The 17,983-nt window shown below is 35.5% G+C and overlaps 1 protein-coding gene across 1 annotated transcript; it reads left to right on the top strand.

Moving 5' to 3' along the window:
* The first annotated feature begins 10,423 nt into the window (after positions 1-10,423).
* Positions 10,424-17,606, top strand: LOC114351817 (succinate dehydrogenase cytochrome b560 subunit, mitochondrial). Its single transcript, XM_028303151.1, has 4 exons — positions 10,424-10,551; positions 12,077-12,206; positions 13,245-13,398; positions 16,873-17,606. The coding sequence occupies exons 1-4, from the start codon at positions 10,487-10,489 to the stop codon at positions 17,157-17,159; spliced, it is 636 nt and encodes a 211-aa protein (XP_028158952.1). The 5' UTR covers positions 10,424-10,486; the 3' UTR covers positions 17,160-17,606.
* The last annotated feature ends 377 nt before the right edge of the window (positions 17,607-17,983 follow it).

Genomic DNA, 17,983 nt, shown 5'->3' with positions numbered 1-17,983 from the left:
GTAATAGATTCCGTAAAGCAAAAATAGTTCGCATATAAGTAGGCACATAACTAATTTTAGTAGAACTGATATTTTTACAGCAATTAAGCTTAGGAAGTAAAATATACATTAGCTTTTAATAGTTTTCGCAAAACAACCACGCCAAAGGCGCTCTTTAGCACTTAGAAAGCTCAATAGGTATCGATGCAGCTTCCAAAGTGCTTTAAGCTCTTCATTGAGGGCCCGTAAGCTCCGTACGGCCTTCAACGTGATAGCGGGTCACATTCCGGCGCGAGCGAGATGGAATGATGTGTTCTGTCTCTACTGAACGTAAATGGCGGATATAGTATGGTGTTGCCAGTTTTAAGGCTGTTGGAAGACTTTAGTAGATTGTAGAGTTCTGGAATTTTATTGTTACTTCAATTTCGTACTTGCAAAAGATCTTTAGGTGTAGGAACTGAAATCGGTATTGTATTAGATGTAAATAAATTATCCTAACATATTTCTACTCCTATTTAATGTAGATGAAAGTAATTAGAAAGAAATGCTTTAGTTTTGTTTAACGTATCACACACACACAATATTGAAACAAATTAGCATTAAGTAACTTCCCAAGNATAATTTTGTCTGGCCCGTTAAAAATTGGATATATTGTAGTATATTATCGGCCTTTAGTCACTGTTTATACTGATTACTAACAAAAACTGGAGATTCATTTTATGGTCCTAAATAATTCCACCGTGAGTAGAACTACCCATATGTATTATAAAATTTTTGTCATAAAAAAAACAAAAAGACACAATTTCCGTTGTTCTTATAATTTAGGAATCAGTTTCTTATGTATATTTTTTAATTAGTGCCTTTAATTATGACAACCGTTTTTATTTAACACTAGCTGACCCGGCGAACTTTGTTCCGCCTTAATGGCAATAAATAAGCAGACTTTTTTTAAAATTTCGAACGGGATAAAAAGTATCCTATGTCCTTCTCCAGGCTCTAATCTAAACTACCTCCCTAACAATTTTCAGCAAAATCGGTTCAGCCGTTCTTGAGTTATAAGTGGAGTAACTAACACGACTTTCTTTTATATATATAGAATACAAGATATTTACTTATGATTTAAAAGTAAATGAAAAACTGGAAGGGTATAAATTTATTTTGACCATCGTATTTTAATTTACCCCAATACTGATGAAAGTAAATGAGTATGCTCAATGCATAAAATGGGAGCGAAACAATTTTATTTATTTATAAAATATGTTATTCCATTTCAGCAGCCCATAAATTATATCACCAAGTATAAATTGTAGCCCATATTAGTGTATGTTCACCTACATCTTCGGATCTCAGTACTAAATTTCCAGATTCGCACTAAAAGTCATCTCATTTGAATAAAAGAGCTTGAAAATTTCAAATTCCGTGAAAATCACGAAAAATATTATTTGTATTGAATTTTATTCAATTAACAAAGCTAAAAATATATAAATTAAACCAAAACTGATAGATATTTTTTTAAACTTTTTAACAACGTCCCGTACCAGGTGGGGTGTGTGACACCCACACGCACTTCAAAGGCATGTAACTAAGTTGGTAGTCACCGCTGGACTGATTTTGCAACGCTGATCGAAGAAGCAGTGCCATAATTCCAGCTACTGAGAATTTCAAATTTAGCACTTGCAAATTTTTAAAATTATGACGATTTTTAAAGGTCTGGGGTGTGTCACACCCCACCTCTTACAGCGAGGGTTAAGGTGCTATTAATGTATTGTTTGTCTGCGAGGGCTGCGTGAAACGTTTTATGTGGAGCTAACCGCATACAGCGAGGCTCGCGGGTATAACTTTGTGAAATATAATGAGAATCGATCCCCTGACCGCGGTGTAGCTTTATACGGAAAATTTTGCGATGATAACTTTAATTAGGGTTTATTTGTTAGCCATTTTCAGCAGTGATTGTGGTGACTGACTGGCGCTGTACTAAAAATTAGCCAATAAAACTTTAGCGCTGCAGTTTTACTCTCGTATGGCGAAAGTAAATAGGAATAGCATAATAAGAACGTTTCAAATATTGAAGGATATTTTCTAATAGTAATTTTCTATACTCGTATTTATAAGCGAAATTCCACCCCAAAACGGGGTAAAGGGGCCACACGTACGAAGTGGCGACCGCCGGCAAGGTAACATACAACATATAATATAGGGTAAGTCCAGGATAGATGCCCCACTTTTTGAAACAGCTCTGTAACTCAGTCAGTAAGTTTTTATCAACAATTTGACCTTAGTATCTGTAAACTTTGGTCTTTCGTCTATGATATTACTATAATTATTTTAGTTTAATTTATACCGATTCTGAGTAAATACCATTTTAATTGACCTCTAAAAAGTGGGATAGACGCCTAATGTGGGGGATAGAAGACTCACTGTATGATTGCTTCGAAGGATAGATGCCTGATGTAGGGATAGATGACTCGTTAAACAGTTTTTGAATTCTAAGGATCAAATGCATTTTGAAATCAAACAAGCCAAGTATTATTATTTAAGATTGTTTATTATTAAATGAATTAAAAATGAAAAATAATATTTTTTATTAAAAATAGTACATCCACCCGAAAAACATTTACTAGCGCAGTCGGGTAAAAAGGTAATTCAATCAGAAGGGCACCCTATTTATTACTTTCCTAAGGTTAGCCGTACTACATTCCTTTTTTCTTCTTACTTGCTACTTGTGACAAAAAGAGCAAGTTAGGATAGATGCCCCTATACTCTGATTTTTAATTCGACGGAATTTTGACATTTCAGAAGTGTTGTCAACATTGAAACATTCCCATTATGAATGGAGAGCATTTTCACAAATTAAAAAATAATCCTTTCTTGAATTTAAGGTTTCACTTGAAAAACTAAGGCTTAAAAATGTACTGAACATTTCAAAATGGTTATTTGAATTTTTATTATCATATTTATGAAGTTACAAAAAATAATGGGAAATTATTTTTATATTACTGGCCAACAAACCTTTTTTATGAAAATCCTTTTGTTAATAAAATCTTAACTTCATAAAATAACCAATTTAACAAGATGCCAATTTTATAATCCAAGTTGATTATGATAACGATAATGATGATTGATGATCAATACATATTTTCGTTTATGATAATATGTTGTTTTACTGTTTTAAAGGTTTGGCCGCGGAAGATTTTTGCTCTCACTGGCTAAACGAACCCACTCTTTGATGGTTTGCGAGACGAAAAGTGGTACGGGGAGGTCCCTTTCTATTGTACGTACTATAACTATAACTTTAGGCCAAGTTGCTTGTAACATAGTGTACTTAAAATCGCGGCACCTATCCCACTGGGGCATGTATCCTGGAATTACCCTACCAAATCTAATATAACATACAAAAGCTAGTCTAATATACTCGTAATATACAACATTCTGTATTATTAAAAGTACAATTAAATACGAGTAAGTAGAACGCGTATCGGTAAGCAGTCTGACAAGTATCTATCTACCCATAGTCGAAATGTTTAGCTGATTTTCTTTTTAGCGGTTGCTATGTTAGCTCGAAAAGTAAAGTTATGATGATTAACATTTTTGGCTATAAATATTAAACTAAAAATCAGATTAAATCTCAAGTAATAAGTTTATAACGCACTGCTGGACGAGGCCGTCAAATCAACGAGCTAGTAATTTGATTTGATTTGACGGCTAAGCCCATTTCGCGTGTGTTGAATTGACAGAGTGTATTAGGTAACTTATGTGGAATTAATTTCAATGGTATTGAAATTAATTCCATTTAAGTAGGTAATTAGCTATTTATGAATGCGGATTGGACTCTTGATTTGCTAATAAAATTGGAGTTAAGTATGGCTCGTTACCACTACTAATTCGTTGCGCGCAAAGATGCTTTTCTTTGTGGAGAAAAAAAATAAGCCAATCACAAAGTTGGAAAAATTTTGCTGCGTCATTTACTCACTGCCCTAAGATAGAATATTTACAAAAAGAAGAAGCTTTTAAAAGAATAATTACCTAGTATTAGAGAAGGCTGTTTTTAATTTGTATTTGCGCATAAGTTCAATTTTTTTGAGAGCTCCTCCCTCGGGCTCACTATCAGTGTACCTAATTTGTTAATTAAGTCTGAAAAAGCTATTATCAGTTGATTAAACAACTTTTTGTAGCAAAATCACATTACTGCTGAAATAGTCAATATCAGTTGAAAACACAACCTTTAATGTAACAAATAGGCTAATATCAATTAGAAGGGCTGTTTTTCAGGCAAAATAACAAGTACAACCGATTTCTTGGACAAACATGACCCAAATCATTTGGAAAGTTTTCCCTAATAAAAGCTGTTAGCTCTGTAAGTCAAAGTCAAAGTCAAAATTTCTTTATTTGTTTAGACTAATAAATAGTACTTACAAATCGTCATTTTGCTCTTAAGGAGCCTCTACATGTCTCATAATCTTTTTACCCTACCAGCGCTTCGAGACCAATATTTGTAGAAAAGTACCTCTACATAAGTTGCTATAACTAAACATTAAAGACTCAATTAATCAAAAGAAAACAATTATGTCTCATCAATTGAGGCTCAAGGAGTTTCGATCCAGCAAACTGCTGCTGCATGTCACTATATCCTTCAAATATCCTTCATTATTAGAACACGAAGGACACGGTCCGCCGCAGCCGTGTTGCGAAACCGCTCGGACGGCTTATCGTTGAGTATGCACATTTTCGGAGAGCGTTGCAAACACAAACCCTCTCTATAGATCAGTTTTATATCTAAAGGCTTCATTGAAATTAAGATGACCAATATTTGAGAAAATGTCTTTGGAAGTAGTTTTAAACCCATCGTTACTTAACGTGTATTTTACTTAACTTTATTAGATTACATTAAATATGTTGCCTATGTTAATATTAGGGGTATGGTGAAGTCAGAAATTTGATAGCACCATTTTATTTTTTTAAATTTTCATACAAAATTAAATTTTATAAAATCCGATTTGTATGAAAATTAAAATAATTAAAATGAAGATATCAATTTTCTGATTTCACTATACCATTTATATGCCCATGTTAACATGGGCTAGTGTCGGCTCATATACCCATTTACCTAACAACCTTTAAATTAAAGGGATTTCACAGTAATTAAGAAACTTTCTATTTGAGGGATTAGTTGATACGTAAGAGCTTGTAATCTTTTAATAAGTATATTTTGTTATCGTTAGTAAAATATTTAGAAAAAGAAGAAGATTTTAAAAAGAAGAAATAACCATTATTATGTCGGCTTTTCACTACGGGATATAGCTACATTAATACATCTCGAGACATATGTATTGTGTCAAATAAACAATATTTTATTCTATTCTATTCTACATAAATTGATATGTCATATGCCATGAGACATAATAAAGAATAAGTACGTCAAAAATATATCTCATAGTTGAACGCCAAAATCCTATGTACCTATTTCATTTAAGATATCTTATATCCCATAGTGAAACGCCAGCTTTAGAAAATGCTTAAAAATATGCAGTAAATTTTATAATTTTAATCCCCAGTAAGCTATCGAAGGTTCTCGGTTCTTACCGTGTGCAATATTAAGTCAACGCGATATATGCAGTTCGGAATAATTATTTCAAAGCAAATGCACCTTGATCCGCTGATAAACTACTTCACCTTTATTTCACATGTTAACTAAGCTTGAGCTGAGCAAACTGATTTGCTAATGTTCACAAGACGCACAGCATTGCAGGTGTAACGGAAACATCAAAAAGAGCTAAGCTTGTTCAGATTTCTAAAATTTAATTTCTAAGAAACTTATTGAAATCGGATTGAAAACAAAAAAGTTACAAGTGCTTAAACTTTGTATGGAAATAGCTGAGCGTGACTTCAAATGTCACCCCACCCGCCCATAGCCATAGTATAGTATGAGACTGTGCGTGTCGTTTTTACATGACCAATGACGTCGTGAGATCTCTAACGCCTATATTTATTAGGTATCTTTTGAAATTTTTGTTAAAGAAAAGCACTGATTGATTTGTGAATGCCAAGGCTACTGAAACGTGAGAAATAAAAAACCTTGCATATTTCCTAGTGAGATACCTGCCACTCATAGGGTTCATAAAATATTCGGACCACATGCAGTCGCACGTTTTGCATGAACCTCGATCGCGTATTTCGAAACACATTATTATGAGATACTATGAGCTTACAGGATACGTACATAATTATGTAGGTATAATATACTCGCGCGCTATCTTAACATCTCGCGATTCGAAACACGCGAGTAAAAACGCGTCATCTGGCCCAGCTAGCTACTCGTAACAAGGCAAGTTTATTTCCACTACGACGGCGGAATCAAACAACTTTTCTAATTTTCTTAAAGCTCACGTTTCAATACAAATGGCAATCAAATTAACAATGTAGGTCTTAAGTGAAATCTAACACGCGTTTGTTTATTCGCTGTAAGTAGGTACACTACGCTGAAATGAGAATGTAGAGAGAAGTGTAATGGATGCTAAACTAGTGTGTAATTGAATCTTGTGTTTTACAGCGAACTCCTTAATTAGTTTATTAACCCCTCCGCCTTGTTAACGCATCTAGGTGAGTAAGATTTGACAAGATTTTCCCATAATTCCTGAAAAGATATCTTAAGAAATCCGCTATATGCGAAATTTGTAGGTACTCCTAAATGCCATAAGGACTTCAAGAGTCTATTCGGGCATCGCAAAAATCGATATTTCAAAGCAATTTCGTTCTAGGAAAGTGTCTGAATATATTATTAGGGGAAGTGTGAAAATAGCACCTGCGTCACAAAAGGGTGTGGAAATTGGACATATGCATTCTTGAAGGTCTTCTAGCCATTTAAATGTCGACTTGCCCTAGGCTTGCCTACTTATATTGATGTTGTTATTATAAAAACTTTATTGCACACAAAAATTGCAGTACAATCTCTGTCATGCGATCGAATTTTTTTTAAAATCTGGACAATTTCACACAGCTTCAGCTAGCCCCAAAGTTATAGTGAAAGTTACCTTACGTAATGTTACTCTTTTATACACTGTTGAGAACCAACAAAAGAGGTTTTAATGTTTTTTTACTTTTTTTTTACAAAACAAAATAAAATCACTACTTCTTCACTTTGACAGCTAAAAGAAAGTCGTTTCATTTATACATTTTATCTACATTTTAATACATTATTCAGTAATTCATACATTTTATATTTAATTTATGTCATAAGCAACATAAATTTGGTGCCGAAACCCGGGACATCACTTACATTGGTTATTTTGTGTGCTGCTGGAAAATTATCCCGAGGGCCAACGCCGGCATAGTTGCCGATTGCAGTAGGTATAATGGCTACCCAGGTTTGTGGTGACACTAACCAAAAGACCAAGCTTTTACAAGGGCAGTGCAAGGCCGTTATAACACGATGTGTTACCTTTTTGAACAAGAAGACGGACCCGAGTGCTTTCGAGTTGACGAACAGAAGGAAAGCAGTAGAAGAAGCGTTCGCGCGCTACAACCAGCTGGCGGACGAGGCCATTCTGCAAGGCCAGGAGGTGTTGGACGGTGACGAGGAGTTCGAGGACCGCTATTACGATGTCCTCTCCCGGATCGACGCTCTTCTGGACCGCCGCAGCAGTGCTTCGCCGCTGGGGTTTGCGAGTGCCGTGGACGCTTCGACGCCGCTGTTCGAGACTACGAGGCTGCCTCCGATAGAGATCCAATCGTTCGACGGTAACAACGTCGGTGCATACAAGCCATTCATAGAACTTTTTATGGCACTCATAGGCAAAAACTGTAAGTTGTCTAATGTTCAAAAATTATTTTATTTAAAGGGCTATTTAAAGGGCGAGGCTTTAAGTCTTATAAATAATTTGCCTCTCATAAACAATTGTCCGCCTTTGCAATGGCCAATGGGTAGAATAGAAAAGATTTTTGCTGGACCTGACAACATGATTAGAGTCGTTAATGTAAAAACCAGTAAAGGTTCCTATAGGCGGTCAATTTCTTCTATAATTGTTTTACCAGTCGATTGAATTTTTAGTTTTACAAGGTTGTTATAATTTATGTTACAATTTGAAAATTTAATTTAAATAGTAATTGCAAGTATTAATTATTTTCATTGTAAGGTTAATTATTTGTTTCATATTTATTCATATCCATTAAGATTAATTTTTATGCGTGTCGCGCATTTATTTCGCGCGCGAAACTATGTTGAGAACCAACAAAAGAGGTTTTAATGTTTTTTTACTTTTTTTTTACAAAACAAAATAAAATCACTACTTCTTCACTTTGACAGCTAAAAGAAAGTCGTTTCATTTATACATTTTATCTACATTTTAATACATTATTCAGTAATTCATACATTTTATATTTAATTTATGTCATAAGCAACATACACTTATATGGATTAGACACTGTATAGTTACCTAATATCTATTGTTTATATACAGGGTGTTAGTAGGTAAATGGGTATATGAGCCGACACTAGCCCATGTTAACATGGGCATATAAATGGTATGGTGAAGTCAGAAATTTGATATCCTCATTTTAATTTTTTAAATTTTCATACTAAATAAATTTTATAAATCCAATTTGTATGAAATTTTTTTTTTTTTTTTAATTAATGCTCATGTGCTACCTATATTTCAACTGTTTCAATACTTAGTATATTTTGCAAAACGCGATTCGCAGGCGAAAACGCTCGTGATTAAAAATGTTACTCCTAGAAAAATGACCGGCCATGGAAACCATAAAATCAACTCATAATTTGAATGGTGAAAAGAGCATCCAACATACTGCCCCCGCAGGAGTGGCTTAATTAACTGTTTCACCGGTAGTATAAGTACATATGAATATTACAAAATAGTTAGCGTTGTTGGTATAGACGACCGCACATCACAGTAAGTCCTGGCATCCAACAACTGGTAACAAGTCCGAATTTGCAACAAAATTTGTAAGCTAACGAGCTGTTGCGCGTACGATACAATTAAATACACACAATGGAGTCTGGACTATTCTATTAGCCCCCGAGTTTTTAAGGGGTTAAATAGAATAAAACATTGACGGGACTCTCGAACAGAACATCGGATCCAAAAATGTTATTGGAAAAACAATAGTAAATCTGGTTATTGTTTGAGAGACCACACGGAACGTTTGTTAACTTATAATAATTTGATGTGGAAATCCGCTTTCATTTTACCACCCTTTCTTATTCCCGTTGGAATTGACGTGGAATGTATTGTATTGTTTATTATTTTCCATAGAATAATACCATTGGAATTTTTCCGGTACGATATGCTGAGTTGACAATTGTGAATTTTTCAATGGCCAATTTTATTGGTAAAGTGCGGACTCGCCCGGTAGATTCAATAACGGAATATTGTACTTACTAAAATATGATGCGAGTCCATGAAAGCTTTCAGGAATCAGTACTATGAAAACTACATCTACCTACCTAACAAATAAACATTAGGATAACGTAATCTATTATAAACGTTTTCATATTTTGACACACGTATCAACTCTCTACCTCAGGTGTGTTTTGTTTCTTTCTATGTTCTGTGGCTTTAACCGACTTTATTTGAATAAAAACAATATTCGAAAGCTGTTCAAAGGAAGAAATAGTCGATATTGCAGAAGATGTGTGGAGAGCTGAAGGGAACCAGTTATATTATTATCTTTTAGCGATTTGTTATAAAACTTATCAAACCACTTATTCGTGTAAGCATAAAGTTTGAATAAAAGGGTAAATAACCAAACTAGTCTAGTCAATGAAGGGGTTTGAAGGTCCCATTTATCGATATTTCGCTTAATTTCGGAAACTGTGCGTCCAGTGACATGACTACTATGAACCAAAAAAGCTATTGTCAAGTTTTTCTATATCTTGTATAGTTTTCGATACATCTGCTCTAAGCGGTCTGCAATATTGGATTTTCTCTTTGTCCCTCCCCGCTGGCTCAAGGGCTAAAGGCGGGGGCTTTTGATGTGTTCACTTCTTAACTAGTCTAAATAAAGTCCCTCTACACCGTCGTTAAAGCATTCCTTGACTGGAATAAACCTATTTTCTACTGCATTCTGTTCTTCGAGGATTAAATTAATTCTGTTAGGTTCTATTGGAATTCAATTAAATCAGAATTGGCAGCTGTAATGTCCGTGAATTATTAAATTAGTAGTAATATGCAATGATGTCTAACGACGTAAGTATAACAATGTAAGGGAAAATGATGCAAAGTAAACCCATCCCATTGCTTTAGAGTTTAGAGCCTACTTGTTTTGTTTACAACCCTTTATTTACGACCATAAAGTCCTACATGCAACCTTTTTAACCACGACTTCTTAAAATCATAAACCATAGAAAAAAGAAACAACTGTCACGTCTGACATTGGGGACAAACAACCTATTAAACATCCACAACAACAGTTACCTATTTTCCTACTTATTTACAAACAGCTAGCAATTAAAACAGAGTCTTATTTACGCTAACTACATTGGGCCCGGGGCAGAATGTTGTCGCTAATGAACGGTCGGAGTTACAGATTACTCCTAAAGAAAATATTGGATTCCAATAGGTGAGCTTACGAACTTTTTTATTATACTAATTGGCCTGGCGAACCGCTACCCGCCCTGGTGGTCATTGATATGGTACCTACAACGCCGCGGACTATTTGTTGTTTATTATCTAATAAACAAAAAATAGCGTAACAATAGGTATCTGCATATACTAAAAACATTACCCTTTTTTGGGTAGTCAGGTAGCTACCTCGATTACTAAATTTCAGCATCATCTGTCCAGCCGTTTTCGAATTATCAGTATTCGAACAAACCTGACATTTTTATAGATAAGCTAAGACAACATTTTATTGGGGGTACGAAGTTCGCTAGGACAGCTAGTACCTAATTAAAAAAGAAAACGATTAAAATAGCTACTAAAATAGGTACTAGGTATTCTTTCATTGCATTACTGATCGTTCAAGTGAACATTTTAATTACAAATTTTTTGTAGAATTTTCATAAAGGTTCCTTATCCTATACCAAAAGACCAATCCTTACTTATACTGCAGTCAGTGTGCTTAGATTAATACTGAGTGTGTTTTGTAGCAAAAGTTAATCATAAAGGGAGCGAAATAGGAGATGAAACTTAGTATGGAGAAATCATATGTAAACTCACGAACTTTGAATCTTTAGAGATCTTCATTTCGTTTCTGTGAATGCGTCTAAATAGTTAGTAAGACATTTAATTTCACCATTTCTAAAGCATGGTCAGTTTTCATATTACACATTAGCCATTCAAAAGACGTCTTAAGCCTAATAAGATTTTAAACTTTCGCGTTCCATTTCAACTAAGACAGTGAAACGGGTCCCAACTCAACGGGACCAGTCTGCTTGGTGTGAAACATCAAGCCGTGAGTAGGTACATAATGTAACTCGTAAAATGTCACGTTGAACCCCGTGTTTCTTTATTTTAGTGTTTAAAGCAGTCTCGCAGGTTACTAAAATAGAGTTGTTCGCACTACTTTTTTGATCAGTAGTGATTAGTTCAGTTATGTCGATATGCTCTACTAAATCACTCGACTAGTGCGAACAAGCCTTAAACGATATGTATGAGTAAAGACATACCTAATGTGTATTCCCACGTGCATTTGGTTGCAAAGCAAAATCAATATAATCCCTTAAAAACAACCCTAGCCCTATCTCCATAGCCTATAATAGTTCTTTCGTCAGGTATTAATTAACACTACGCGGAACACGATGTGTCTACAGCTCGGTTGAACAATTACGAAAATCATTATTTGAAACACGGTCTACTAATTGCGTAATTAATTGACTGCAATAATGAGGTTCTTTTAACTTAAAACTGAATTGAATGAACGTCAATATTCCAATGAATGTTACATTGTTATAAAAATTGGTTCACATATTATTTTTGTCCAAAATATGTCGTGCCAAGTTCTTTGTTAAAAATTGTTTTTGCCGTGAACCTATCAGTCGAGCAATCGCATAATAATCGGCAATATTTCTTTTGACTATTTTAACATTTATTTTGCAATATCAATAATTCTGATAACCTTATCAAGTAGGTTCTTTTGGTTTCAGGGTGTGTCACACAAATGTCCAAGTGTGTCCACCATTGGTGACCAAGGTCGCTTGCCAGCCCAGCAAGCCGGCGGGCGATTCGGGCTGCGGCGCCGTTGCTCAAAGTGGCTCAGATGGCTCTGGCTCTAAGGTAAAAACGCCTAATTGCTTAAAGTTTTAGGTCTATAATTGCATTTCAGGACACAGCGTTTTACTAGAGGTCTATAGTTGGAGTGGATGTAGCCAATGAGCACAAATTGAAGTGTCCGGCCGGCCTAAAAACTTTCAAAAACATGAAAGTGAAAAATTCTGAATTAACGCTCGTATTCACAAACGATGCTTGCTTAAGTGAAGCAGCATCAGTGATTGGTTAGTGTGTCACCCTGTGCGTCCACGTCCACATACTTGATTAGGAGATGAGCACGCTTAAGCCAAAAAACTCAATACATATACCGGGGAATAAAGAGCCATAATTTGCATAGTTTTTGTTCTGTAACAGTCGCGGTGGAAAGCTAACATTTGATCCTTACTTAACCCTTAATTTCCATCGTGGAATAAACTTCCACCATAGTTATTTTTGTAGCGAAGTTAGCAGTTTCGCGCGAACGCGATCCTGAAGGGTGGCGCGTGGTAATTATTAGTTTTGCTGTGCAATTATCGTGGATTTTCCGCCTATGTAATTTAATATGTTTGAACAGCTTACTTATTCAATGCACTTTCAAAGTTGTTTCATTGTTTTCGTTAAATTGACTTAATTTAAGATTATTATTCTTGAAGGCAGTAAAAATAAAGTAGATTGGGAGGTTGAGAAACTCACTCTCATTTTAGTATATTTAAGAAGGATTTTGACGGCAAATTACTCGCGAATTATGAATCCTGTATTTCTATTAGAAGAAAATTATTCTCTGTTTTCTGAATTATGTAAATATTTATGATTGATTAACTCATGTAAATTTTAAGAACGTTTAATATTATAAACTGACTTTTGAAAGGGGCTCAAGTAACCAATTAGAATTTTATTATCAACGGGATTGCTACCATGTACCTTATTTCTCCGTTATTATGAGTTAGTTATTGCTCCGTGATCATGGCGCTTGCAGAAAAAAGGTAGCATGGTAGCAATCCCTTCAATTATTTTAATGTTAGTGACCATTAAAGTTTAAAACAATCAAGTGATCAAGTTTTACAGGGCAAGCATCAGATCACGTTCAAGCCGTACGTGGCGCCGTGCTACAAGGACCACGACGCCAAGAACATGGGGCTGAAGCGGCCGATGTCCCCCCACTTGACCATATACGCGCCGACTATGCCTGCGATGACGTCCATCTTGCAACGAATCACTGGTAGGTACCGCCCTATTTTTTTTTCAAACTCCTACATAATGAAATGGGGATTAATTTTTAATCCTCCTGCATCATTATTTATCATATATTTTGGTCTATGGCTAAAGAATGAAACGTTTTTTGTCAAATTATCTAAAAAAAAAAACATTCCTGCAAAATAAAAAAATCTGGGTTTTTCTCGATAGATTTTGTCCTACTGTTTGTAAACTTGCACGGCTGCTATGTAAAATCGATATTTCAATGAAAACTTTAGCGGTCTCTATCAATAAGAGGCGATTATGCTACTAATAAAACCATCATGGCAATAAAGACAACAGTATAAACTCAATCAATTAGCTAATCACTGGCTAATTGCTATGCACTTGCCATTACATTTTTAGCATTATCCCGTTGTCGTAAGGGCTAAATGAATGAACATTTTTAATCTGCCTGCTTGTCAAAGGGTTAATCTGGCTGTAGAAAGAGAATCAGTATTGCAATCGAGGGGAAGCCGCTTGTGTTGCCATGTCCTCGGGCAAAGAAACATTTTTAATCAAGTTAATCGTCTACTCTCATTTCATTTTAACATAATTAATAACACTTATTGTTATAAAAATGAACTAAATTACACGATGTCATGATATTATAATGTACCTTGTTACTGGTTTCAATAGTGTAATTGGTGCTACCGTTCTATTAACAAATAAATAATAATATGACGAGCTTTAATGAACCTACATTTACATTTTCCAGTAAAATTATTATTTTATGCCTTAATTTATTTCCACGCAGCTTTCAGGTTTTTTGCCATACTAAAGGTGTGTCACCCATTCCCATTTTATGAAGAACCTGATGTAAATTTAGTTCCATACACGTGATTTCTCATGCTCTGATGAGTAATGTAGAGTTTTCATTAAGTAGGTATACGGTATACCTTGCAAGATTCATTGCAATTTTTCATTAGAAACCGACAATCGGTCGGACTTCTTTTGAAAATTGTGTTATCCTCCTCATTGTTTGATAACAATAATTAAACTTCTGTTTGCAATGATCGTAATGTACAGTCAGCCAAGAAATGTTGTTCCTCATTCTATTTGCAAGGTAAAATCCAGGCTTAAGTGAAATGAAATGAAAATGGGTAAGAACTATTCACCCCTCAGGCGACCAATTAAGTGGCGATCCCATATTATCCTCGTCAGTAGCTCTATTTGTAAAAGTGAAAGAGATAGAATAGTTACTTCATCATCTACGGCAGTGGTTCCCAAACTTATTTAGTCTACTGCCCACTATGAGAATAAATTATTTTTAGCGCCCCCCATTTTTGTAGTCAAGAGTCGAGCTCAGTCCTCCTAGTAGACGACGCCTCCCAAGCCTCTAGACAACGTCCCGATTTTTTTTCTGGGTCTCTTACCGCCCCCCTTTAAGCCTGCAGCGCCCACAAGGGGGCGTTATCGCCCACTTTGGGAAAGACTGATCTACGGCAACAAAAGCCATGGAGAGAGGGAGATCCTTAAAATTAAAATTAAATTAAAATTTGTTTAGTAACAAAATATTTACAAAAAAAAATGTGTCGAGGCTTCCCAGTAAGTAATCGAAGATCTTTCCATCTTTCCAAACGATAAACAAAATTACATAGTTTTTATGCAAAATGCACTTTGTAGTACATAAGAGTGAGTACTAATATGTGATGTTCATCACTGATGCATGCAAAATCCTTAAATAATTGTAAACGTCCAAAACAATTCGACTTCAAGTTCATGGCAAGCTTCCTTAAAAATTTACCGAAATAAATTGATCCACTATTGGTGACAAAATTGATTTAACCGTTAAATTCACACACAAACTTATGAAGGAATACACAGGAAAAGTTTCTGTCAATTTGTTAGTTTCATCGCACATGGTCGACAGCCTGCTGCAGTTGCTAACAGATTGCAAATCAATAAATAAGACTATGTCAAATAATAAATAAATAAATAATAATAAATATCTTTGGACATTTTACACTGCGCCTCTAGTCCCAAACTAAGCAAAGCTTGTACTATGGGTACTAGACGACGGGATAAACATACTTATATACTTTTTTTTTTGTAAATACATACATATTATACATAGAAAACACCCAGACCCGTCACAGAAATTAAAATTCATCATTTCAATTTCTGCCCGGCCGGAAAATAATCGAGGACAAGTGGACGTTGAGACATATTATTGCCTTTCTTTTCAAGAAGAGTACCGTGGAATTTATTGACTCGTGTCTATTCACTTTGTTACTTTAGAGCGCTTTCATATTTAGGCGATTTAGCAGCGCGACAAACGCGCGACAGACGCGCTGCCGAATTTTTCATACTACACTAGCTTTCCGCCCGCGGCTGCTTCGCCCGCGTGCAATTTTGTCTGTCACAGAAAACCTTTATCGCGCGGCTATAAACCTCACGAGAGCCCGAAACCTTTCTAACGAATGCAAAACCGTGGAAATCGGTTCGTGCGTTCTGGAGTTATAGCGTCAGGAAGGAAAACCCGACTTATTTTTATACAGTAGATAATTATCTGACAGCGGATGCATGCCTTCACATTATAAATGAATGCCTCTGCCGCGCTGCAGTCGCGCTACTAACGCCCTAATGTGAAAGCGCTCTAGAGTATTGTCAACTTTTCTACAAGAAATAAGTATAATGCATAGAAAATCAGCCCTGGTAGACTTCAGAGACAATGCAATTTTAATTAACTAAATAACAAAGGGGGTTGCTTGCAGTCATTCCAATAACTAAGATAAAATCAATACTATTTTTAAAGGTTTTGTTCCTAGAAAGAAACAATGCTGGTTTAAAGGAAAATTCTTTGCTTTTTCCATGAGGGTTTTGTTCAGAGGCTTAGTGCCATTAAGGTGGGTATTAGTGTAGGTTTCTCATCGTTTTTGTAGTGTCCTTTATGTCTCTGATATCTGATATATCGGATCTGTGGTAATGGGTTTATTATAACCATACCATGTTTCATACATGTAACAGGAGATGTTTTTCACTGCATTGTCCCTCTATTATGTACTGAAAGGATCTTGGGCAAGCTAATAATGATTTTATGTCACCCTTCTTCAGTTCGATGCTAAGGCTACATTTACACTCATTTCTAAAGGCAGAATCATTTCCCGACACTGTAAAGCTAGAATTTACCAAAATGATTTTACTTAATAAATGTATTGTCTGTGTTACCGTATGTTACCGTATATCGAAAATAAAAAAATACGCTATGCCTACACGAATACTTAGTAGATAATGCGACAAATAATTGCGAGTCAAAATAAAACATAGGACCAACATCATGTGAAAAACCTATAAAGGCGACGCGATCAGTCTGCGTCTGCGATGGCGATGGCGATGGCGATGGCGATCAATGCGTTGAAGTCTGATCGCCATCGCCATTGCCATCGTACACGCCGGCTGCATGCGCATATGCGTTGGTTTGGCTGAACCTTAATTAAAATAATGAATTTATTTTCAGGTATAATAGCAACATTTTACGCGTGTATGCTCTCAGCGGGAACATTGTTCCTTTCAAACGGGGTGGAGTCCTACGTGTCCATGATCCAAAGCCTGGACCTCTCCAGGCCGATGATCCTGCTCATCAAGGTCCTCGCGGGCGCACCCTTTGCCTACCACTACTTCTTCGGCATAAGGTTCTGCATTTGGAACTCGGGAAGGTGGCTCACATTAAAAGATGTAAATTCATCCGTAAAACCTTTGTTTATAGCAACCGCTGTCTCAATGTTCTTTTTCGCGATACTTTAGATAAGTGAGTTCAGGATCTGCCTTTGATTGGCTCTTTAGTCAACTCATCCCGCTTAAAACTCATCCTGCAGGATGAGTGGATTAGATCATTTAATTATTCTTTCTAAGTCAACTGATCTCACTATAAAAAAAAGAAAATTTAAGTACACACGTGAGCAAAAGTCTTTAGAGAAAAAAATGACACACCGTGGTTTTGTTATACTGATATAAAAAAAATCACTTAAATCTACTGCTAAACACTTTTGTTCGTGACTATACAAATCATAAAATGCATCAGTGGGATCAGATGCCCGATTCAAAACATTCCTTAGGTCAACTCATCCCGCGGGATGAGTTCAAGCGGCCTCAGTTGACTAAAGATCCTTAGATTTCATGTGCCATTCTGAGTCTGTATTTTATTTTACTTAAGAATCGTTCCTTAATTGATATTAGATAGTTATAATGAAAATCGACGCTGAGGCCGAGGAAATGTAGCGAGATTAGCTATTTTCTTAGCCTGTAGTCGTTGCGTTTTATTTTCGTAATAAAAATTTTTTTAAACAAAAGGTATTTTGTATGGTTGTCCGTCGTTGTTCACGACTCATTTCTTTCTTCCCCGCCCTGCAAAAGGTACAAAGGAGTGGTAGGGTATACCTACTCTATTTTTATTCACTTTGGAAAATAAACTTTAAAAGCCTTCTCCTATAAGGCCCGGTTTTTTGATTCGTAGTTAAAATAACCAATGGTCAAATTTGACAGATGTCAAATGACAAGTGGTTAAAAATTTCAGAAAAAAATGTTTTTCGAACAATGGTTAGCTTGACTTTTAGTACATTTTTTAAACT

Source organism: Ostrinia furnacalis, unplaced genomic scaffold, assembly GCF_004193835.3.
Source record: "Ostrinia furnacalis isolate ACB-3 unplaced genomic scaffold, ASM419383v2 OfSCF1198, whole genome shotgun sequence".
Classification (NCBI taxonomy): Eukaryota; Metazoa; Arthropoda; class Insecta; order Lepidoptera; family Crambidae; genus Ostrinia; species Ostrinia furnacalis.
This window is presented reverse-complemented; position numbering and strand designations above follow the sequence as displayed.